Below are 21,684 nucleotides of genomic sequence, written 5' to 3' on the forward strand. Positions count from 1 at the left end.
CCAATAGTTGCTGTAGTTAGAAACCATTTTTATGCACTCGGTGAAATAAGAAATCCATTTTTGTCCGGTGGTCTTTTAATAGAGCTCAAGGCCGTCATTTTTACTGTATTTCATTTAAACTGTTTAACAGACAAAGACCAAGAATACCAAACTTCAAAACGAAAATGCCGAATCAATGTGACGAGACAGCGTAAAAAGCATGAGGAAGGGTTCTGATATACACATGACCCATAACCAAAAGTATGTACAAAAGGGAAAGAAAAATTCAGCCTTCAAAACTTAGCAAATGGTTTTTCTTCCAACTCCGGAGAGGTAAGACTAGACCTAAACCCGGCTCTAATTCTTGAATTTTTCCAGATCAGAACCTGAAACACTACAAATCTCGTAATGCAACCTTCTTGCTTCTACGATATCAATAATATTACCACTACGATCGTTAGCTATTCGATTTGGAAGAGATATCAGGAATAGATGCACAAGACGCAGCCTTGTGCTGGATGCTTTTCATGCTCAGCTCCATGCTTCTATGAACCATGTCCTGCAGCAGTTTCTTAGCCGTTTCAGCAGCTTTTTCTGCCCCGTCGACTTGTACTGCAATGCCATAGACAATTTTCTCTAGTGTTAATGGAGTCATTTCTTTCTCACGAGGGGTTTCTCTCAGTAGGTCCAAGAGAACTCTGGCTCTATCTCGGGACTTTGATGTTCCATCTACTGTTGAACTTAGGAGACCCGGGATTGCACCTTCTTTCAGTATGAGTTTTCGGTACTTATCTCGGTCGCTGCGGCATAGAGAAAGCAGAGCTCCAACTGCGTGTTCTATGCTGAGTGGAGAACCATCCTCTACAGTCTCTACTAAAGTCAGAATACCATCTTCACAGCTGGTGATGGCATTTCGCCCGTCCTCAGAGTGAGACAGGATCATCTCAACCAAGGCTGTGGCTTTTTCAGCAAACTTGGAATGTTTTTTGCATTCTTTAAGGAGGTGGATGAGCGGGTAGACAGCTTTAGCATCAAGAATTGGAGCAGAGTACTCTTTGCAAGCTGATAAATTATGAAGGGCTGTGACAGCATCTACTTTCCCTTGTACAGTTCCGGAGCTAAGCATCTGAATCAGAAGCGGTGGAACTCCAGAACTTATAATCATCGCCTTGTTGGCTGGTGCAGCTGAAAGTGTTAGAATTGCTGCAGTGGCCAATTCACGCAAACTAGCATTGTGGAGCTTCAGAATCTGTATGAGAGGTGGAACGGCACCGGCTTTCACAATCTCAATCTTATTCCTGGTCAGAAATCACAACCCAAAATAAGTAATGACCACCACAAGAACTGAAAATGCAAATCTATTTCCACACAGATTACAAAGGATCTGTAGAAAATACTGCTGGAGCAAGTAGGTAAATTACATCCTACATTTGCTATCTTTATCCAAATAGCAGTAAACTACAGGTAAAGCTAGACCTAGAGCAATCAGATCAGTGTCCAAAAAGCAGTATCCTCTTGGTTTCAACAGATCTAAAGTCCAAAATGTAGCTACTCTCAGTACATTCTGATGCCTGATTGATAGAGTTAAACAATTGCCTTAACACTAAAACTACAAATCCAGAACAATGTCATAAATCAAGCTCTGAGCAGAGATTAGTGAAGTCACTAATCCTAAACACTGCCTAAAGCCTCAGATCGAGTTAAATTAGACCTAGAAGACAAGACGAGAGAATCAGTTTCTGGTACATGGCAATAAAACCTAGAACAATCCAAGAGAGATTACCGTTCATTTCTAACGGCGAGGTTAAGGAGAGCGAGGAGAGAGGCGTGACGAGCATCAACGTTAGAGGAGAAGAGCATGGGAACAAGCGGCGGGATAACGCCGGCGTCGGCGAGTTTTGACCTAGCGGAAGACTTAACCGGAGACTTTCTAAGCAGCTTTCGGATTTCCTTAGCGGCTTCAATTCGGAAATCGAGATCTCCATGGAGAAGCTTCTTGGAGAGATGTAGAATCAGTAATTCCTTTGTGGTTTTCCATGTGTTGGTGGTGGTTTCCTCCTCTGCTTCGTCTTCTTCCGATATATTTGCCGTCACCGTTGAGTCGCCGGCGATGGAAGCCATCATCTGATTCTGGTTCTCTTCCACCACCATTATCTCTGTCTCTCTCGCTCGCTTGCTCGCTCTTGTGTTTGTTTCTCTCTAGTCAAAGACGAAACGACGACTTATCGAATCATCTACTTAATTAAAACGAAAGTTATGGTATTAGTTGAAAGAGCCCATATTTCTCGAGGTTAGTTAGTTCACAATTTACCAACCGGGACATTTCAATATTTTAACTTTTTCAATTTTATGCAAGGAAAGAATATAAGAAAGAATTAGCTAGAAAAATTATTTTCAAAATTAACAACAAATCCCGAATATTTATATAACTATTTAAAAGTATAATTAGGTTGTTCGTTTGATCGCCGCATCTATTTGCGACAGCAGCAACCATGATGATATTCGTTTGGTGGACGCAAGACGATGTGGTCAAACGTTAAGGCAAACGCAAGTAGCTGCGGTTAAAAATTGTTGACATCATTTTACTTCAACAATATGCGGTAGAGTTTGCTGCTGCCGTTAGGCGTAATGAAACAAATAGACTAACACAAAGAATAAACGACTACAATTTATAATTTTTCATTTATAAAATAAAATAAAAATTGGAATATATTGTGCGGAATTCCTATATATCAGAACTCATTGATCTGCTGCTTCTTCTGAAAGTTCTTAAGTGGTTCCACGATGTTTCCATTTTGTTCTGACTTCCGAGGCCAACGAGATGAGTCCAATAAACAAAGGGCACGGAAACATTCTTTTTAAATTAGGTTTGTTTTTTTATTTTTGGTTTTTGGTTTTTCCCGGAAATTGTATGAAGTCTTCGTTACAGTTTCTCTCTCTCACCTTCTCTGTATAAAGTCTTCTTGAGATCGAAGGATAACTTCAATTCAATTCTCTCCAAGGTACACACAGGTACAGTTTTCTCCTTCATTCTCTCTTGTTTGAGATTTCTGAAGATGGGTTTGTTAAAAAAGTGTACTTTTTTTTGTTCTCTCTCGTGTAGCTGATTTTTGTGATAAGAAGATTGATTGAGATGGGTACTAGAGCTCAGCAGATTCCTTTACTTGAAGGTGAGACTGATAATTACGATGGTGTTACTGTAACCATGGTGGAACCTATGGATTCTGAGGTTTTTACTGAAAGTCTTAGGGCTTCTCTTTCGCATTGGAGAGAAGAGGTATTAACAATATATATAACTCAGATTCAAGCCTTATTGTTTGATTGTACTGATAACTGATAAACTTCTGAGATATGATATGAGCTCTTAAGAGTTTAGAGGATTGTGATAACATGAGGACTTAGTCAGAGTTTATGATTTGCAGGGGAAGAAGGGAATTTGGATAAAGCTGCCTCTTGGATTGGCTAATCTTGTGGAGGCTGCAGTTAGTGTAAGTTTTATATGAGGATTTGGATTGACGTTAGTTATTGTGATGATTAGTTGAATATCTTCTTGTGTTTGGTGATTTTTTCAGGAAGGATTTAGATATCACCACGCGGAGCCTGAGTACTTGATGCTTGTATCTTGGATCTCTGAAACTCCTGATACAATCCCAGCCAATGCTTCTCATGTTGTAGGTGCTGGTGCTTTGGTCATCAACAAAAATACTAAAGAGGTAGCCAACTGTTCTCTTCTTTGCATAGTTTCGCATACGTTGCTTAACAAATAATGATAATTCAATGAGCAGGTCCTCGTTGTCCAGGAGAGGAGTGGGTTTTTCAAAGATAAAAATGTGTGGAAGCTGCCTACTGGTGTTATCAACGAGGTGATTTTTACATAAGATTGTTTTTGTGATCTTTTACTATCCCGTTAAATATTTACAATCACGGTGAATGACATGAAGAGTTAAATGCTAAAAAGAGGCAATCTTGATGAACGAAGCTCCTAGGATCCTATACCTTATTGTCCTGTGAATGAAAACGAGTGAACTACTAGTAAGGGTTTGGCTTATGAAGGGTGTCAGCGTATTGTTTAGGGGAGTATATTCTAGGAGTTGGTAGTGCTGAGAGTTGTTGGTGAATTGCATAAGAAAGTAGTTCTTACATCTTACAGATCCATCAAGTGTTTACTGATAATCTGTAATGATACCAAGAATGAAACTAAGAGAATGGTGGATATGAAGTTTTGATTGTTGTTGTCTTTTGCTTCTAACTAAAACATTCCAATGCCACAGGGCGAGGATATATGGACTGGAGTAGCTAGGGAAGTGGAAGAAGAAACTGGAGTAAGTATCTGGCTTTCAAAAATTAAGCATTTCAATCATAAGGATCTCTTACTTGACATTCTAATCTAAAATTTGTGTTCTTCTCTTGGCTTTTCTCTTCAGATTATTGCAGATTTTGTCGAAGTACTGGCTTTCAGGTAACTTAAATTTTATTGCTGTAGACACATTGATCTGGCTTAAACGCATTTGTTCCTCATTGTTCAACTCTTTACACTCTCAGGCAAAGCCACAAAGCCATCTTAAAAAAGAAAACAGATATGTTTTTCCTGTGTGTCTTAAGTCCGCGCTCTTACGATATTACTGAACAAAAATCTGAGATCTTGCAAGCTAAGGTAAACCTTTCTAACTTTCAGTGTTGATGAGCCAAGAAAATGTTAAAAGTTACTGACATATATTTCAAATTTAACCGAAACTGGTATATTGTATTACAGTGGATGCCGATCCAAGAGTATGTAGACCAACCATGGAACAAGAAGAACGAGATGTTCAAGTTCATGGCTAACATTTGCCAAAAGAAGTGTGAGGAAGAATACTTGGGATTCGCCATTGTGCCAACTACCACATCATCTGGTAAAGAGAGCTTTATCTACTGCAATGCGGATCATGCCAAGCGCCTTAAAGTATCGCGTGACCAAGCCTCTGCTTCTCTCTGAAAACATTCTCATCTGATTCTGTTTGATCTCGGCATGTGTGTGTCCAGTGTGTACAAAACAGGAAACTTTCTTCTATATTATTCCGATTCTACAAAATTGCGTCTAAATATTTAAGTTTATACCATCTCTATGAGCCACTGTAAAACTTGCCATCGACTTCTAGTCTATTTCCAGTGATGGTTTGATTCTCCCAACGCTTACGTGCTTTTTAAAGATATGAGGCTTAAGAGTGTTACCATACACTTGGTTTATTCTTCCAAAATATCTTCTCGTAACCGGTTTTAAGTTCTCAGCTGTATCGTCTCTTGACCATTTACTACACTGGTAAATGGTGTGAATCCAAGAAAGTGTTAATGCCATTAAAAAGGTTCACATTACTTTGTATATGTACACCAATTTTTGCGACTCGTTTGTACTGTGTGCCTAACGTGAAAAAGATAAGGCATATATGGGCTTTAGCCCCAAAAAAACTTTATAGGCCCCATATTAAAATTATAGTGTATTTATTTTTCCAGAAATAGAAAATTTATTGTAACATGGAAACATCAAAATTTAAAATGGAATAGTTGCTAAAAATACTTGGGTTCACCCTTCACCCCCTTATATTCACCTCTTCTATTTTAATCAATTAAAATCTGACATTTAACAATAATAAAAAGAATTTAATTTTATTATAAAATCTAATTTGCCACTAAAACGAAATTATGTATCGGTTTGGATTTATTAGAAAAGGTTAGGGTTTAGATTTTATGATTAAACGAGGTTAAATATCGGTTTGGGTTTAGAAAGTACGATTAGGGTTTAGATTTTACAATTAACCAATTAAATATTGGTTTAGGTTTATAAACAGATTTAGATTTTACAATTAAACGAGGTTAAATGTCGGTTTGGGTTTTGAAAATACGATTAGGGTTTAGTTTTTTCTTACGATTAAATGAGTTTAAATGAAGGTTTGGGTTTACAAAGGAGAATTAGGGTTTAGATTTTGTAATTAAACGAGATTATATATCGGTTTAGATTTATAATTATAGCTTTAATTTATTATGTAATTTAAGTAAGATTTGACATGACATGTTTTTATTGGTTAATGCAAAAGGAGGTGAATAGAAGGGTGAATAAAGCTTCGTTCAATAGTTGTGGCATTAAATGTTTTGAAGTTTTGCACATTACTTAAAGCAATAAAATGTCTATTTTAGTATCCTTCAAAATAATTACATTTGTTATAAAATAATTACATTTCTTACAAGTAGGTACTAACAAAATCAATTTTTATCTCACACTAAATTTCTTAAATACATCCGATTTTTATTTAATAAGTTAAATCATGATTGTTTTTTTTAATTACACCTAAACCGCAATTTGTAAACCGGATTAGAGATTAACTAAACTTACATGTCCAAAACACTATTAATTATGGATTGATGGAACAAGAAAGATCTAGTATATCTAATAAGAATATCACCACATTAGGTAGGAGCTGATAATACAATTTTTGTTGGAGATGCCCAACCTAGAGATAGAAAAACATTTAATCCCTCTTAAAGCCCTTATTACTATGTGCAATGCAACACATATGGTTAAAAGATATTACGACATTATAATCGGAAGTTTGAACTAACACTCATTTTATCTCGTATTATAATCTTTGTCCCTATTCTGATTTCCTCTGTAATTGAAAGTATACTATATTTCATATTAGTGTAGTTACGATGGAGCATCATCATGGGTCAAATCCAAGCGACCACAAAGGATGTAACATGCATCTTACAGCTCACAGCCTCACACTATTTCGACTACCACCGACACTATCTTTATAGATACACGTGATTCCAACGTACCAATCACTCTTTTGAATGATCATCACATTTTTTTAGAATAAAACATATCAGATCCAACACAAGTGGAACAATTAATTATTCCAAATCTCCACACCAAGTATCAACGTGAACAAAAAAAAGAATATGTAAAATAAATTAAACCGACAGATCACAAAGAAAAAGGAAAACAAGATTCCCAAAGCGAGGTAAATGCCACGTCACTTCACATAAGCCAAACTCCGAAACAGAGCCCGACAATGGCCGTTACGACATTACTTGTTCGAGTAATCATCGCTGATACGGCGCCGTTTTTATCGTCAGCCACCTCAACATCATCATCTGACGGAGCATCGGCGCTAGGTCCGTCGGCGTCAGCCTCCGCGTTCTTAGGCTTTTTCTTACTCGACTTAGGAGCTGGAGCGGACGTCTTAACGGCCTTGTAGATTTCTCTAGGCAACAACACTTTATCGATCTTGTAAACTATCAATGGCTCTTGATCCTTTAACGTCCCCATTACCTTCGCCGTCACAACGTCCGTCTCCAGCGTCACGTCTTCTCCGTCATTTTGAACGGTGAAATCAAACTTGTTGTTACCTTCCGTCGCTAACGTGTTAACGGCGCCGTTACCTGATCTAAGCATTTGTAACGACTGGTAAACCGGCATGCCGTGGTAAAGCACTAACGCAGTCTTGTTCGCCGGAGAAAGGGATTTGAATTTCGGCATGAACTTACCGACAGCGCTGTCGGAGGGACAGAACACCGTTAAGCCTCCGTCTACGGTATCTTGGAACGTTTTGTCGGCGCCGGTTGACTTCAAGATGTCGGAGAAAGCTTTGCACCCTTGTTTTTCGAGGATTGTGGTGAGGATGAGGTCGCTGGGACTCGCCGTGGGAGCTTCTGCTTCCGGCGAGGTTAAGACTTGGCTGATGTGAAGAACAGAGATGTTGTAAGGCTTTTCAAAGACGGATTTGACGTAGTGAGCTGTGAGCTTGCTATCGTCGTCTTGGACACCAAAAGCGACTTTACCGCCTTTTATATCGGTGATGTTGATGTATCCAGAAGTTCCGGTGGCGGATCCGGTGGATTGAAACATGGAGGCAGTGGAGGTGGAGCCGTCGGTGATCTGGTGAAGTTTCTTGGTGCCGAAGTAATCGACCAGGACGTGGAGAGAGAGAATGTTGCGGATTTGGTAGAGTGAGTATCCGTTAGAGAGGATGGAGGACATTGCTGAGTTATCGACGGCCAAGACGGTGATTGTTTGCCGGCGGTTGATCTCGTCGGCGAGATGAGTCGCTGAGAGATAGTGGTTGAAAGTGGAGAAATCAGGGTCTTTGGCCAAGATTCGGGTTATGTTATGTGCATTTGAGAGAGAGAGAAAGAGATGGAGCTGGAAAATGAGAACCAATGCGGTGGCTGCTCGCCGGAGATAAGCCATTTTTGGGTGGAGGATTGGGCGGCTTTGATAGAGGAATTGTGTGGTAGCATTTGGAGAGGAGTCTTATAATAATGAAAGATATATAAAATAGATTATATGAACAAAGCTGTCTCGCATATTTCCAGCGCAGCAGCAGGTAAGTGGGCTCTACATAGCTTGAGTCTGGGTCACATTTGAAAGTAAGTGTCGACGAGAGAAACACATTAGTGTTTAGGAAATATTAAGGCCCGGTTCAATATTTTATTCGGCTCTAGGTACATACGTAGACATGACCAAAATTTAACTGTAACAGTATAGTATATTTTTATTTTTACCAATTTTAGGTATAATTTAAATACCTACAAAATTTAACTTTCATCTTCGTATTTCTATAAACGGGAAAGGTTGGATCCTATTGGAAAGTAAGAGACGACGATCGTGGGAGCTCTTGGAGACTTGGTTTTGCTTTTCGGTTTCTTGAAAGGCAAGATTTTCAAGTTAGCGTCGGTTGTGTTAACCCGTGAATCAGATTTTTGGACAAAGCAAGCCAAGAAGGGTGTGAAGAGAGACATGTTTGGAGTTGTAAAACTTAAGTGCGAGGTTTTCTATTAATTTGAATCTTGGCCTAAAGTCAGGCCGGTCCAAAACTAAAGCTTGTAAAGCATAATTATAAAAAAAATTAATGACATCATTTTACAAATATTTATAGTGGTAGAGTGGTTTTTAAACAAACCACTCCGCAACTGACCCTGATATAGCAATTGAGTAAACATATTTTCTGTTTGTACTATAATCGTTAGAATCAATACATGTTTTACTCAAAAGACGATTTGCCGTTGCAAATGTTATTAACACTGCATAAAACGAAGCAAATGATAAAACGATTACAAGATATGAGTAAGCATGTGAGTTTATAAGATATAATTTGCTGCTAAATATTTTATTTCATTTTCAATTAAGTAAGAAAGTTTTGACTAAAAAATAATATTTATATCAATAAATAGTTATTCTGTCTCTGTGCCACTGTATATACATAAACTTACCCAAAACAAAATCATCATTACAAAAAAGTGTCGACCACAAGCAGAATCTTTCATTGGTCTATTACATAGATAAACAAGATTGGACTGGATCAATAGTATCAGCCTCATATATTTTCTTGGTTGTGATCATAACTACAGAATTTCACTTTTATCCTTCCTACTTCCTAGTTCCTATAGACGAGAAAGGTTGGAGCCTACGGGAAAATAAGAGACGACGATAGTAGGAGTTCTTATGGACTCGGTTTTTCTTTTGGGTTTCTTCAAAGACAAGACTTCCAAATTACTGTCGGTTGTGTTAATCCTTGAACCAGATTTTGGAACAAAGCAAGCGAAGAAGAGCGTGAAGAGAGACATCCTTGGAGGTTTAAAACTTAAGTGTGAGTTCTTAAGTTAATTTGAGCTTACTATACATGTCAGATAATGTATATATAAGGGGATGGTGAAGAAAGTCACTGAATCTTCTTTGTACACGTCTCTTTTTTGGAAAGTGACATTATAACTTGGCGGCCAAGCTTAATAAGTGAATAGTTTCGTTGTCCGTTTTAATTATGCCTTTTGACAAGTCTTCGTACGTGAAGTTCAAGGACTTTTGACTCTTTATGTAAATCATTTGGAAGAAAGAGTCCACGCGATTATATGAATCCACTGACTGAATTTATTTCTGGGCTTAAGTTGGGCCTTAACAATCCATTTTTTTAATATTTGTTAGCCCAAAATACATAATCAACCCCTGGACTCTGGAGGGATCACACATCACCGTCACTTTTCTCAGTAGAAACTAAGCTGTTCAATTTCAAACCAAGATCACCAAATTTGATTCCCAATGCTAGACAAGAACTATAGAAGCTAAGCAACATGAAGAAAAGTGTGAGAAGGAGATCATGAGAATTTTCGTTTCCTCGATATGGCTGTTCTATTTGATGAGACATGAGAAACAGATAAGCCTTGCTTGTGTGCTTCAACCATTGAATACACCTGCACTCCAAAATTTGTTCCTTCTCAACCATCACATCCAAGGATAGTCTTTTAATATGTTGAAGACGAAAAGGAGGTACCTTTCTAACAGCTGATGTCAGTCCCAAGGTAGAAAGAACATCACTGCTCACACACTTCCATGTTAGAGTGTCCTTTGCCTGACCTTTGAACAGATCTTCGGTTCCGCCTGTAACTTCTTGTTAGTTTCTCTAACTATATGTAAAAAAGAGACCTAGAAAGAAAGAGATAGATAGTGGTCAAACCTGTAAGTTGTACAACTAATAGCTCCACATAAACTTTTCGACGAATGTGAGTGAATATGTGGACGAATTCTCCGAGTTCTTCTCTTGAAACTATAGTGCATGCTTTCTTGAGTTCTACATGAAAACGAAATGCTTCCTTAAGGTAGACGTTTATTGCGTTCCTCCTTGTTGCCGAATCAGCTTCCTCATTTAATATAACAGATGGGAACTCCCAAAGACCAGCAAGCAGACCTTGTTCGGGTCTTTTTACAAGAACAAATCTACCTCCTGATTGGTTCCTCTCCAGATTATGTATCTCCAAAACACAAACGCAACAAAAGTCGTGCCTTGGCTTGGCCTTGATTACTTTTGTAGGATAATCTGTCACGGAAATCGTTCTGTTTTCCTCGGAAAGTGAAAATGCACGACATTGGCTGGAAACAGGACAAGAAGAGCAACTTGGCTTTGATACAGTGCATAGTGTAGCACCAAGCTCCATCAGAGATTGGTTGAAATCTCCAGGGCGTGAAGGATCCACTAGCTGAGCAGCTAGTTTCCTGACAAAGATAAATGATTTCTTTATCCTCTCTTTTAGTATAGTCTCAATAGCGAAACATTCGAGCAAATACAAAAGTTATTTCACCAGAAATTCCTGGCCGTAAGTCGGTCTTTTGGATTAGCTGAGATGGCTTTTAATCTAGCAAGCACTCTTATCACATTTCCATCAACAACAGGTACTGCCTGGTTCATAATAAGTGTCAAAAGACGTAAAGATAATTACTTAGATGTCTTACATTGATGACTGAAAAAAATGAAACTGACTCACCTCATTGAAAGCAATTGAGGCAATTGCTCCGGCTGTGTACTGTCCTATTCCTTTAACTTTCATCAAGCTAGACGCTTGATTAGGGAAACCCTCCGTCCCTGCAACAACCATCTTTGCACCCTGTGAGAATCAAGACAAGAAGAAAAGATCACAATGATATTTAGTGAACGTATCAACTAGGATCAAACCCCAGATTGCAGAAGAGTATTTACCTCTAAAAGAAAACGTGCCCGCCGATAGTATCCCAAACCTGCCCACATTTCGTTTACCTCCTGCAGCGCGAAGAACTCAATTTGATTAGCAGTAAGAATCACTTTTTTCTCATTCCCCCTGAAGAAAACAAATCCCAATGGTGTGCATTGAAAAATAGAGACTAATAGAGTACTCATTTCCTTACTAATGATGGGAAAATGCAGAGCAAAACCTAAGAAGATTAAGCCTTTACTTCCCAGTTATTACACATCAAACATGATTCTCTAAAACCTTCTTTACAAAAAAAAAAACACAACCACATAGGGAATCAAATGGAACATTTGTAGGATATATTCTCAATCTCCCACAGAGTAAGATAGAAAACACAGACACTCTCTAGAAAAGAGCCAATTTGCCAAACAAAGACAAGCAAGCAACAACATAACACAAGAAAAGAAAGCTCTTTCTTCTAACACACTCACACACTCTTTACAAAGTAGCCCATTTGCCAAAACAATGACAAGCAACATAACCTAAGAAAAGAAAGCTCTCTTGATCTACTAACGATAAGATTCTGCAGAGCAATACCAAAAAGGTGAAGTCTTTACTTCCCAACTGATGCACATGAGGATTGAAATAGTTTAACCCCAATTTCCCACATAGTAAGACTGTAAAAACACACAACAGTCTATACTAAGGAGCCCATTTGCCAAAACAATGACAAACAACATAAATAACCCAAGAATATAAAGCTCTTTCTTCATCTACTAATGATAGGAAAGTGCAGAGCAATACCAAAAAGATGAAGTCTTTACTTCTCAATCAATGCACACAAGGACCCAAATATGATAGTCGATAAACCCCAATAAAAGAAAGCTATTTCTTCATCTAATTAATTCTCCCAAATTGAAAGAGAAGAATCACCTCAAGAGAAGCTTGACCAAGGTCATAAATGGTTGGCCATTTCTGCATCCAACGTTTATAATACTTCATTACAGTCTGAACCCTAGTTTGCTGAAGCATAATCTCCGATACCCAAACCTCATAAGCTCTTCTCTCCTTTTCACTTTCACTTCTTCTGTTCCTCCATGGAAGATCTCTCTTATTCACATCGTACCAATCAAGCAAACCCATTCTGATTTTCTGAGTTTCATTTTCACTAAAGAGATCCTCTATATCTCCTCCAAGCGCTTCTTCTTCTGCTTCTGCTTCTTCTTCTTCTTCTTCTTCTTCTTCTTCTGATTCTTCTTCTGCTTCTTCTTTGTCTGCTTCTGCTTCTGCTTCTTCTGCTTTTTCTTCTTCTTCTGCTTCTCGTTCTGCTTCTCGTTCTGCTTCTCGTTCTGCTTCTTTTTTCTCTCGACACTTTCTCATGAGTTTCTCGCGAGGAGCAAAAGATTGGGACATCGTTTTGGTCTTAAAGCTCGAAACTTTGCAATGAAAACTTAGAATGGTCTTTGGATTTTGTCTCTGTGAAGCGACCGTTGATCTTTCGAATGTAGGGTTTAGAGCCACGCGGAGAAGACAAGCCATTCAATTAGGAGGAATGTGGACTAAATTGAAACTTCCATATAGAATTAGAGATATTAAAAATTATGATACTTTTGGGGGATGACTATGCAAAAGAACATAACTTCTGGGGTAAAATGTAATTTATATATTAAAGGACTAATTGTCTAATTGACACAACGTTAAACAGTCTTTCTATGCCCATACACAAAAACAACAACAACAAAAAAAAGATTTTGGTAATCAAACCCAAAACTGAATGTGATCCATGCTACTATCTAAATTGTCTGTACATATTATCTCAAAGTCACTTGGATTGTAGAATTTTCCAATCTCAAATTATCTCAAACTGAATGCAGGAACTAAACATTCTTCCTCTATACAATCTTCTTCCCCTATTCTATCGCCGTCCTTGATGTCCAGATAATAGCTACAACTACCGCTTAGACGCTCGTCTACCTGCAATGGAGTAATACACACAAGTGAGAAACTAAAACCACCCAAAAACATTATCAAGTTCAAGTGACGTGAAATCATCAAGACAATTGGCAAATGACGTGAAATCTGAAACTTCAAAAACGATCAGTCTTGAAAAGTCGTAAGCGAGAACAAGCAAAAGCAAGAAGGCTGAGTTCTGATAGATGAGTTTAGAAAAGTAGGATCATACTTGTATTTCTGGTCCTGCACAACGGTTGATCCCTTTCAGGTGGAGCTTTTTCGACATAGGGAGCAATCAAGGTATCCAATTTTACCAACCAGAGAGCAATCGCAGAAGTTGTTTGAGGCATCGAAGGGAAGCAATTTATGATTTCTCCCATTAAAGTCTGCCCTTGATCACTACAGTGCCATAGCCATTCTTCATTGATTGCCCCAACAAAGTCGCCAATCACCTTCATAAATTACACATAATGTTTTATCAATTTAAGATTCAGTTGGAGGACAGTCAATTTGAACTAGGAAAAGGAGCTTATATAATAGAATGAAACCTGCGTAATTTCAGACACAGATGAGCTTCGCCGAAGTCTTTTCGCCCATAACCTATGAGCTGACTTTCTCCATGCACCAATCAAGGCATCTTCAGGCATAGCAGACTGCAACATGTTTCAGCACACGTAAAACAACAGAGGCATCTCTTAATACAAACCAAGAAAGTAAGACTTTGAGCACTCAGAAAAAAAGTAAAGCAAAAGACTATTGACATACCTCAATGGCATATACTGCAGCTTTTAGTGATTGCAACTGGGAAGATAGAACTTTATGATCCGGAAATGTATCACACTCTTCTTTCCTCATACATGTGGCCGCATGAATCGCATATCTTTCTTCAAGATCTATATCAACCTCAAACGTGGCATGGCAAATCTTACAGTGCTTCTCATCTCTCCAATACAAATCATGGCAACTCTTACACCTAGTAAGTGAATCAAGGTAGGATCTTCGGCGGTGTTTAACAGAATTGAGATTAAAATTAAAATTTGCCCATATCCAATCATCAAATTCCTGAATAAGGCTCCACAATAAGCTTTTCTCCCGCTTACTTCCAATCTCAAATACTATAGCCGCATGTTGCGAGGAGAATTGATCATTGGCAATTTCATTCAGACATAGGTTGTTGTCTATATCAGAAACAGGTGAAGAACTGTCCTCTCTAACTATATCTGTGAAATGGGCTGTCTCCGACTGGGTCACCTGTCTACTCAGCATGGCTTGACAAAGAAAACTTTCTCGTTTCTCCAACGACTCAATAAGACGAGCTTCCCGTCTGCCCCTATCGTCCAAAACTGACAACAGCGCCCGCAAAGCCTACACCAAGCGAAAGAGGAAATAATCAGGCACATGATCATATAACTTTCAATACAAGTTTCCATTTAACCAGCAGAGTGATTAAGATTTCAGGAAGAGTACAATGACATTACCTCCTTGTTGTTGATAACTTCCCAATGACCATCTTCAGAAGATTCAAAGAACACACACCTATGACCAGGGTCATTTGCATTGCATGTGCCTAAGAAAAGCCAGTACCTGTTGAACCTTCGATCAGAACCAAGGTACACAGATTGCATAGGGTGAACATTATTCGCTCTATTTCCAGCCAGCTTTGCAAATGCCCCCACAATTGATGAAGAATCAACTGGATGAGAATCAGACGATTTAGATAGTGCTTTTATTCCATAAAGCTCTCCTCCATGGACCCATGATCCACGTGGATAGCTGTACTGATTAGAGGAGGATCGCTTAATTTTTCCACCAGAACCATGACTATAGATACTAGGGGCACAGTCAGCCACAGCTCTCGGTAGATCCTGTGGTGAAAAATAAAAGTTAGCACTACGCAACGGAGATATATAGATGTAACAAAAAAGCTTTTTCCAGTAACTTTCAAAAAAAAATGTCATTTTCTTAAGTTTCAAAGAAGGGTGTCAAGTTTTAGCTCATATCTTTAGTCAAGGTGCCGCCAAAATAACATGGATCAAAAGTCCATCTGCCCAAGATTTTATTAGACATGCAATGTTGGAGCGATCTAACACTCAGGTTTTAAAAGTTATTCAGACCTCGACTCAGTTGAAATGTTGAAATATTTGGTCTAAATAGTATGTAGATTACCTCCATTCTGATAGTGGAACCAGAACTAAGAAGATCAATCAAAGCCACAAAAACATCTAACTTCTCTTCAACGCTTAGGTCTGAATATTCGCCTTCCATTAGCCCCAACAGCCATGGTTCTCCGGGATGGCTTTCATCAATCTCACTACATACTTCCCGCATTTTACTTTTATGCTTCCGCCTTTTCCTACACTTAACTTTTCGAAGTGCAGGATTTTCTGAAACATGTTCAATTTCATCACCAGAACTAATTGAGCAATCATCAGATTCATCATCAACACTCCCGGAGTCGTCCGAATCAGACTGGCTCTTGTCAGGGTCCTCAGAGAAACAATTAACACGTACACGATACGTTGATTCTGATATCTTTTCGAATAATGTAATATCACTTGCTAGAGTTGAACATATTGAATTCTCTCGTTCTTCTGGTACAGTTGCAAGATTTAGCACAGCAACCTACAAAACCACACACCATCAGCATATTCCATTAGATATCATCTAGGGTTTCAGAGAGCAGCCAAATAGTACAAGTAAACGACCAACCAAATTTAGTCCAAATTTCTCACTTTATTTACAAACAGAAGCTGATAATAATTTAACACCAACTTACCTCTGGAGCATCGGCTAACTCGGATATTTTCAAGCCATTATTGCCTTGCCCATTAAGCATTCTAAATAATTCACCCTTTAACGTTCCAAGACGAAGGCCATACTTTTTCATGAGTTTCCTTTCCTAGAGAAAGAAGAAAGGTAACATCAACCAACAATGCATCAGAAAAGAAAATGCCGAACTAAATAATACAAACATGTGGATATCATCAATAACAAAATATAATCGAGCAAGAGCCTTCAATTCCCCACATATAACTGATCTATCTCCAAGAACAAAACAAGTAGATGCTAGTTGCTGAACTTCAATACGAAAGAAAAGGACAAGAAAATCATCATGGTCTTGAATAAAATATAGCCAAGCAAAGAAAGTCAACACAAAATGTTTCAATGATCAAACGTGTCAGCAAGAGTACAAAATCAGTACCTTACTTAGTTCTTCTGATTGAACAGCACACTTCAATGAACCATAACCAGCGGCAACCAATATCTGCCGCAATAGTTCCGTCCATGTAAGAGAATTTAATGAATTTCTCCACATATCAAGAATAAGAATTTGGCTCTCAACCTGAAAAATATCGTGGAAAATGTCAAAATATATCCCGCTGTGCTACTATTTTATGCGTTTATGAAAATAAAGTATAAAAAGGAAGCACACTGAAAGACAGGCCACGGAGATGGGAAGATTTTACCATAAATTATCTAATGTTGATCCTAAAACTCCATTATACTATCAAGTTCAAAAATAGCTCAACATTAGTGCTTACCGACTGAAGCAGGGCTAGAAACTTGCATGATATACTCAAGTTTGAAAAAGATCCCCTTTCCAGCTCGGTTTCAACATCAAGCAAAAGCAGCTTCAGCAGGGAAAGATGAATTTTACCAAGGAGCAAGGAATCCTGAGGTTCAAACACAGAAAGAGGAAATACAATATACATTATTTGTCAGAAAGATAAACGAAGTGAGAAAGCTGTAATATACAATAAACAATTTCCTTCCACAATAGAAAAAGGTATGAAATTGAGTGTTTTTTTTATCAGATAAGAGCGACCACCTTATCGTGAAATGCCCGCGTGAACTCGTCTAGTGTAAAAGGACCTATGTCAAGAGTTACTGAATAAGTATATAGGAAATGGACAACCTGCAAAGAGAGTACTGAGTCACTTCCAAGAAAGTCAGAAATGAGAGGTAATTTATGAACACATTAAGATATCGCCAAGTGCCAATTTTGACAGTTTACCTTAAACAGTTTCTTAACAGACTCTGGAGAAGAATTCCATGGATGCAAACCAAAAGGCATCCTCATCTGAACAGAGTTTGGGGGAAACTTGGGCAATAAATCTGGAAACAATAAAGAACTGTCAGAGGACCGCATGGCACTGGACATGTAACAGAAGAACATGAACGAAAACTCTTTCATGTAAGACTGACTTACATACCTTTGCAAAGAAAACAACCATGAGATCCACTACTAGGATGATGGCATGAACATGTCAACGGATTTCCTCGCTCATGTCGCTCACGCATCTCTAATTCCTCGTCATCCACTAGTGTCGAAATTGTCTGGCAGGTTTCTTTAAATACCTCCCCGTCCGCGGCAAGCTCACAGTTTTCTTTAAATTCTCTCTGAGTTTCATCTTTGTTTAATTCCGCCTGCAGCAAAGAGTCAAGTCTTTGTTTGCATGTGACTATAATGAATCACAAGTGCCAAATAAAGATCAAGCTACCTCTCTATGTATAGAACGCCTCTTCTTTTCTGTCGACCTCTTCTGCAACAGTTTCTGCTTCTGAAAAAAGAAAATTGCAGTTAGCAAGAGATTTAAGAGAAAAAGGCAACAGAAAGAAAATGAATCATAATTATGAAAGATAAAGTAGGCAACCAATACCAGTATTGATGCTAATTGTCTTTGCTTTTTCTTTTGATGTGGGGGATTACGTGCTGAGCTTTGAGGTAATGTAGCTCTTTCATCCAATAAATCAACGCAAGGAGATACATCCCTCCTGTTTGGATTCATTACACGCCATACAGTCATCAAACCCTTTCCAATACCATGTTTCATCACAGTAGCATTCTCTTGAATGCAATCCTGACTGGTATGATCCATCAGCTCAGAAATCTAAAGAAAATTAAGATCAGGGACTAAGTAACTTAGCGTATCCAGGTAAAACTACCTTATGAAACAACACATATCCACTACCTTTCTTTTTCTTGCCACTTTCTGTTTCTGTTGACCGACAGAAGAAGTGCCCAGCCAAGAAGCTAGCACAAGAGAAAGAAGTCCACGTTAGAATCAATATAACTATACGATACTTCTTGAAGTCATACAAAATCAAGTCCGCACTCATCCAGAGTCCAATTATCCAGTCATGCATATTTTTCATTAGAAAAATCAATACTAATATGAAAGCATTAATTTCATAGTCACATTATAAAAGCTTTGGTGTTAATAGTCAATTTTTCAGAAACCCTAGCCTTCTTCATTATACAGGTTTTTATATTGCGATGTAGCGATAAAGGTGGATATACCTTTGCGAGCTCCAGACGGGAGATGATCAAATTCAGAACCAAGCGATGGACCATCCTTTCGAAAAACTTTAGCCAAAATGTGTGATGAAGGCAACAAGTTTTGACAACTGGCCTTCCTTGTTCCCACAATACATCTTTCCTCAACAGCTACTCCAACGCATCTGGAAGATGTGGAACTCCTCATGAGGGATCTATCGTATAACTGAGGATTCTTTGCTCCCAACCCATCATTCGCCATGGATTTTACACCTTTCCCTCTACTCCTTCTTCTCTTGAACCATCCACGTACTTCCTTCAATGTTAACCCTAAAGACTTCCCCAAGTCCTCCATTTCCTTAGGAGTCGGATACATTTGCTCTGCTTTCACAAATACGATAGCTATCAGTGACAGCAAAAGAAACGAAAAACCAAAAGAGAAATATAACCAAAAGTAAACCATATCCAAAAAGCTACCACAGGAGGCCAATTCTAGAGATATTCTTACAAAGATGATCAACACAAACTAACATATCATCTTATGTATGTTACTACAAATAGAAAAAAGAAAAAATCGCACCCAAATAAAAACCCTCAAGAGCTTGAACTTGTAGTGGCGATTTCCTCTTCATTTCCACTTAAATAAACTTCAGAAAATCTCTTACTCTCTCTTAAGGTATCAAAACCAGGCGCATAATAGTTAAAGCCGTCTCCAACATTTCTGCAACATCAAGCAATCAATTATCTTCATCATCATTATCCCATAAAAACTGATCAAAAATCATAAAGCTATCAGACCACAAGAGGAAGAAGCGATCACCACTGATCACTTAAATCGCTACGCTTCAATACAACAAATCCAAAATTACCGGAAATGAATTCAAAACAAATGAATTCAACCCAATAATCGCATCAAATGATGAACACACGAAATCAAAAAAGAATTACCCAGAAACTTAGATTTCCATAGTGGCTTAGACACACTAAAATGAAGCGATACACAACAGTAGAAGTACAATTAAAAGCAAAGAGCAAAGTCAATTCACAAAAACCATTAGAATTGAAGATACCCGAATCTCAGTTTCAGCGAAATTGATGGAAAAAAACACAACGAAATGAAGATGATGATGATGATAACTGAACTTAAGAACAGTCACTACACACACAGAAAAAATCCCAGAAAATGAAAAGCACATGGAAACTTACAGAGAGAGAATCAAGTGCAGAGAAATGGAAGAAAGGAGGAGGTAGAAGAAGAAGAATAAGAGTAAGATTTTAGAAAGAGAAGAGAGTAGTAGGGTTTTGGGTTTTTTATCATCTTCCCTTCTTTCTCTGATTCTGGGGTTTTACGGATATTTGTTTTGTTTTTCACTCCTCTCTTAAAATGCTAAAAATATCTCTGTTCATAACACGACGTAGTTTTCGTCAGTCTAAGTAATTAGGGTTTTTTCGGGAAAAATCAATCTCCCGGTTTAAAACCCGGTTATTTCACAACTAAACCGGAATCTTCATTGGTTTCGAGTTACATATAGTATTAATTTAACCTCGCAATCTCGTTTCTTCAAGGTCTTTGTATAATCATCATCAATGGAGAAATTGGCAAAAACAGCTTCGACAATTCCGAAACGGACCTCAAATAAATCCCAACCCGATTTTGATTACTCTATAAGGAAGCAAAAGGTTCCTTTTCGATTTCTCTTTCTGTGTTCATAGCTTAGAAAGATGGATTTAGAGGTTTTCTTTTTGTGTTATGCTTGTTGACTGAAGTATCTGAAAATGGCATTGATATATATACACAGTTCAGAGAGAATTGCTTCAGAAGAGTTAGAGAAGATAGGACTCGTTTACTATGGAAATTAAGGATCTCTGATTGTCAATCTTCAGATCAAAAGGTTTTTTTTTTTTTTTCTCTTCTTTGAATCTCAACAATGGAAGAAAAAAGCTTGCTTTGTTAATGGGTTTTTGTTTTGTTTCAGGAGATTATAAATTGTGCTTTCCAAGATATTGTTTCTGATGAATTGAAAAAGATTGAGGATTCGTCGAGAAACCTTTCGGGGAATAAGACTCTGACTGAAGATTGTGATGATATATTATGGGAATATGAGGAAGGTCTTAAAGGTGTTTATGAAGGTGATAGTGAAGAGATATTGTTAGAAATGCAACAGATATTCTATAAGGATTTGTTATCAGAGACTAACGTAAATGGTACATAAACCATTCTTCTTTGCTTTTACAATTGCTCCATGAGATTTCGAATGAATGCCTTGTGGGTCTTCTTCTTCTTTTAGGATCATTTGTTCAGGTTGAAACATGGGAAGACGAGGAAGATGATTACTTGGCCGCTTTAGTTTCTCAGAATATGTGTTTAAACAGTGAACAGGTAGGTTCTCTTTCACAGAGTAGAATTGTTCTTCTCAAGACCTTAGAAACCAGTTAACTGGTTTGATGTGTTTGTCAGGAGGAAAGCCAGATATGGTGTCCGATATGCAAGAAAGGAGAGCTTATGGAGAATCACAGACATATCGATTGCAACATGTGTGATATGCAGCTTAATAAAGGCGAAGAGGTGCAGGTTCTTTGTCCTTGTAGCTCTCATTGTTATTCTAAGTTACTGAACTTGTCCTTGATTCTTTCTTATCAGGTTAATTTGAACATTCTGCAAGAAAGGTTAGCAGAAGCGCACGGTGAACATCTCCAGAGAGGATGCAGATTAAAACCCGAATTCAGTGTTCAGAGTGTGTATAATTTGAAGGCTTTGTACATAACATGTGAGGCTTGTAAAACGTTTGAGGTTGTTGTATAAAGCTCTTAACTTAAAGAAGGATACACATCATTTCTCATGTATACCACTCGAGATCATTGTAGGTTAGCTGGTTAGGCATGGTGGAAGCATGCAGATGTTGCTAACTAGTAACAAAAAAAAGAAACACTCTTCTTAATAATAACTGTGAATTGATGGTTTATTTTGTTAAATGATTCTTGGAACATCCAATTTGGTA

General features: G+C 38.0%; 8 protein-coding genes across 15 annotated transcripts; 2 read left to right on the forward strand and 6 right to left on the reverse strand.

The window, feature by feature from the left end:
* Nucleotides 1–64: 64 nt before the first annotated feature.
* AT4G12710 (ARM repeat superfamily protein) lies at nucleotides 65–2,226 on the reverse strand. The gene is made up of 2 exons (NM_117340.5): nucleotides 1,763–2,226; nucleotides 65–1,277 (listed from the first exon to the last, which is right to left on the reverse strand). Exons 1-2 carry the CDS (start codon nucleotides 2,128–2,130, stop codon nucleotides 437–439), a joined length of 1,209 nt encoding a protein of 402 aa, NP_193007.1. The 5' UTR covers nucleotides 2,131–2,226; the 3' UTR covers nucleotides 65–436.
* A 395-nt stretch (nucleotides 2,227–2,621) lies between these two features.
* On the forward strand, nucleotides 2,622–5,524 carry NUDT7 (MutT/nudix family protein). Of its 6 annotated transcripts, none has more exons than NM_117341.5 (10): nucleotides 2,697–2,846; nucleotides 2,938–2,991; nucleotides 3,083–3,256; nucleotides 3,402–3,467; nucleotides 3,552–3,692; nucleotides 3,765–3,842; nucleotides 4,251–4,301; nucleotides 4,404–4,438; nucleotides 4,522–4,633; nucleotides 4,733–5,524. In NM_117341.5, the coding sequence occupies exons 3-10, from the start codon at nucleotides 3,113–3,115 to the stop codon at nucleotides 4,952–4,954; spliced, it is 849 nt and encodes a 282-aa protein (NP_193008.1). In that variant the 5' UTR covers nucleotides 2,697–2,846; nucleotides 2,938–2,991; nucleotides 3,083–3,112; the 3' UTR covers nucleotides 4,955–5,524. The 6 variants fall into 6 exon arrangements, with proteins under 6 accessions (NP_849367.1, NP_001329574.1, NP_193008.1 ...); NM_001203778.1 differs by adding an exon at nucleotides 4,068–4,187 and having other exon boundaries at nucleotides 2,698–2,991; nucleotides 4,733–5,052; NM_179036.4 differs by having other exon boundaries at nucleotides 2,622–2,991; nucleotides 4,733–5,482.
* A 1,099-nt stretch (nucleotides 5,525–6,623) lies between these two features.
* Nucleotides 6,624–8,477, reverse strand: FLA2 (FASCICLIN-like arabinogalactan 2). Its single transcript, NM_117342.3, has one exon. The coding sequence runs from the start codon at nucleotides 8,204–8,206 to the stop codon at nucleotides 6,995–6,997; it is 1,212 nt and encodes a 403-aa protein (NP_193009.1). The 5' UTR covers nucleotides 8,207–8,477; the 3' UTR covers nucleotides 6,624–6,994.
* A 52-nt stretch (nucleotides 8,478–8,529) lies between these two features.
* On the reverse strand, nucleotides 8,530–8,757 carry AT4G12731 (uncharacterized protein; the record flags this gene model as incomplete). Its single annotated transcript, NM_001125501.2, has 1 exon — nucleotides 8,530–8,757. One exon carries the CDS (start codon nucleotides 8,755–8,757, stop codon nucleotides 8,575–8,577), a length of 183 nt encoding a protein of 60 aa, NP_001118973.1. The 3' UTR covers nucleotides 8,530–8,574.
* A 355-nt stretch (nucleotides 8,758–9,112) lies between these two features.
* AT4G12735 (uncharacterized protein) lies at nucleotides 9,113–9,631 on the reverse strand. Its single transcript, NM_202810.1, has one exon. The coding sequence runs from the start codon at nucleotides 9,580–9,582 to the stop codon at nucleotides 9,400–9,402; it is 183 nt and encodes a 60-aa protein (NP_974539.1). The 5' UTR covers nucleotides 9,583–9,631; the 3' UTR covers nucleotides 9,113–9,399.
* Nucleotides 9,632–9,784: 153 nt separating this feature from the next.
* On the reverse strand, nucleotides 9,785–13,024 carry AT4G12740 (HhH-GPD base excision DNA repair family protein; the record flags this gene model as incomplete). 3 transcript variants are annotated; one of them, NM_117343.2, is made up of 8 exons in its annotated part: nucleotides 9,975–10,390; nucleotides 10,467–11,002; nucleotides 11,089–11,186; nucleotides 11,272–11,391; nucleotides 11,484–11,543; nucleotides 11,586–11,601; nucleotides 11,997–12,037; nucleotides 12,388–12,993. In NM_117343.2, 8 exons carry the CDS (start codon nucleotides 12,991–12,993, stop codon nucleotides 9,975–9,977), a joined length of 1,893 nt encoding a protein of 630 aa, NP_193010.2. The 3 variants fall into 3 exon arrangements, with proteins under 3 accessions (NP_001329635.1, NP_193010.2, NP_001329634.1); NM_001340800.1 differs by lacking the exons at nucleotides 11,586–11,601; nucleotides 11,997–12,037 and having other exon boundaries at nucleotides 9,785–10,203; nucleotides 10,284–10,390; nucleotides 12,388–13,024; NM_001340801.1 differs by lacking the exons at nucleotides 11,586–11,601; nucleotides 11,997–12,037.
* Nucleotides 13,025–13,094: 70 nt separating this feature from the next.
* On the reverse strand, nucleotides 13,095–20,113 carry AT4G12750 (Homeodomain-like transcriptional regulator). Its single transcript, NM_001340802.1, has 18 exons — nucleotides 19,892–20,113; nucleotides 19,266–19,406; nucleotides 18,710–19,066; nucleotides 18,381–18,442; nucleotides 18,069–18,299; nucleotides 17,910–17,969; nucleotides 17,622–17,835; nucleotides 17,423–17,523; nucleotides 17,237–17,323; nucleotides 16,950–17,081; nucleotides 16,610–16,750; nucleotides 16,184–16,306; nucleotides 15,574–16,029; nucleotides 14,886–15,272; nucleotides 14,173–14,772; nucleotides 13,956–14,060; nucleotides 13,637–13,859; nucleotides 13,095–13,428 (listed from the first exon to the last, which is right to left on the reverse strand). Exons 2-18 carry the CDS (start codon nucleotides 19,315–19,317, stop codon nucleotides 13,406–13,408), a joined length of 3,354 nt encoding a protein of 1,117 aa, NP_001319916.1. The 5' UTR covers nucleotides 19,318–19,406; nucleotides 19,892–20,113; the 3' UTR covers nucleotides 13,095–13,405.
* A 78-nt stretch (nucleotides 20,114–20,191) lies between these two features.
* On the forward strand, nucleotides 20,192–21,676 carry AT4G12760 (RPA-interacting protein A). Its single transcript, NM_117345.3, has 6 exons — nucleotides 20,192–20,365; nucleotides 20,485–20,577; nucleotides 20,662–20,890; nucleotides 20,974–21,065; nucleotides 21,144–21,251; nucleotides 21,327–21,676. The coding sequence occupies exons 1-6, from the start codon at nucleotides 20,273–20,275 to the stop codon at nucleotides 21,486–21,488; spliced, it is 777 nt and encodes a 258-aa protein (NP_193012.2). The 5' UTR covers nucleotides 20,192–20,272; the 3' UTR covers nucleotides 21,489–21,676.
* The last annotated feature ends 8 nt before the right edge of the window (nucleotides 21,677–21,684 follow it).

The sequence above is a fragment of the Arabidopsis thaliana genome, chromosome 4 (genome assembly GCF_000001735.4).
Source record: "Arabidopsis thaliana chromosome 4, partial sequence".
In the NCBI taxonomy this organism is placed as follows: Eukaryota; Viridiplantae; Streptophyta; class Magnoliopsida; order Brassicales; family Brassicaceae; genus Arabidopsis; species Arabidopsis thaliana.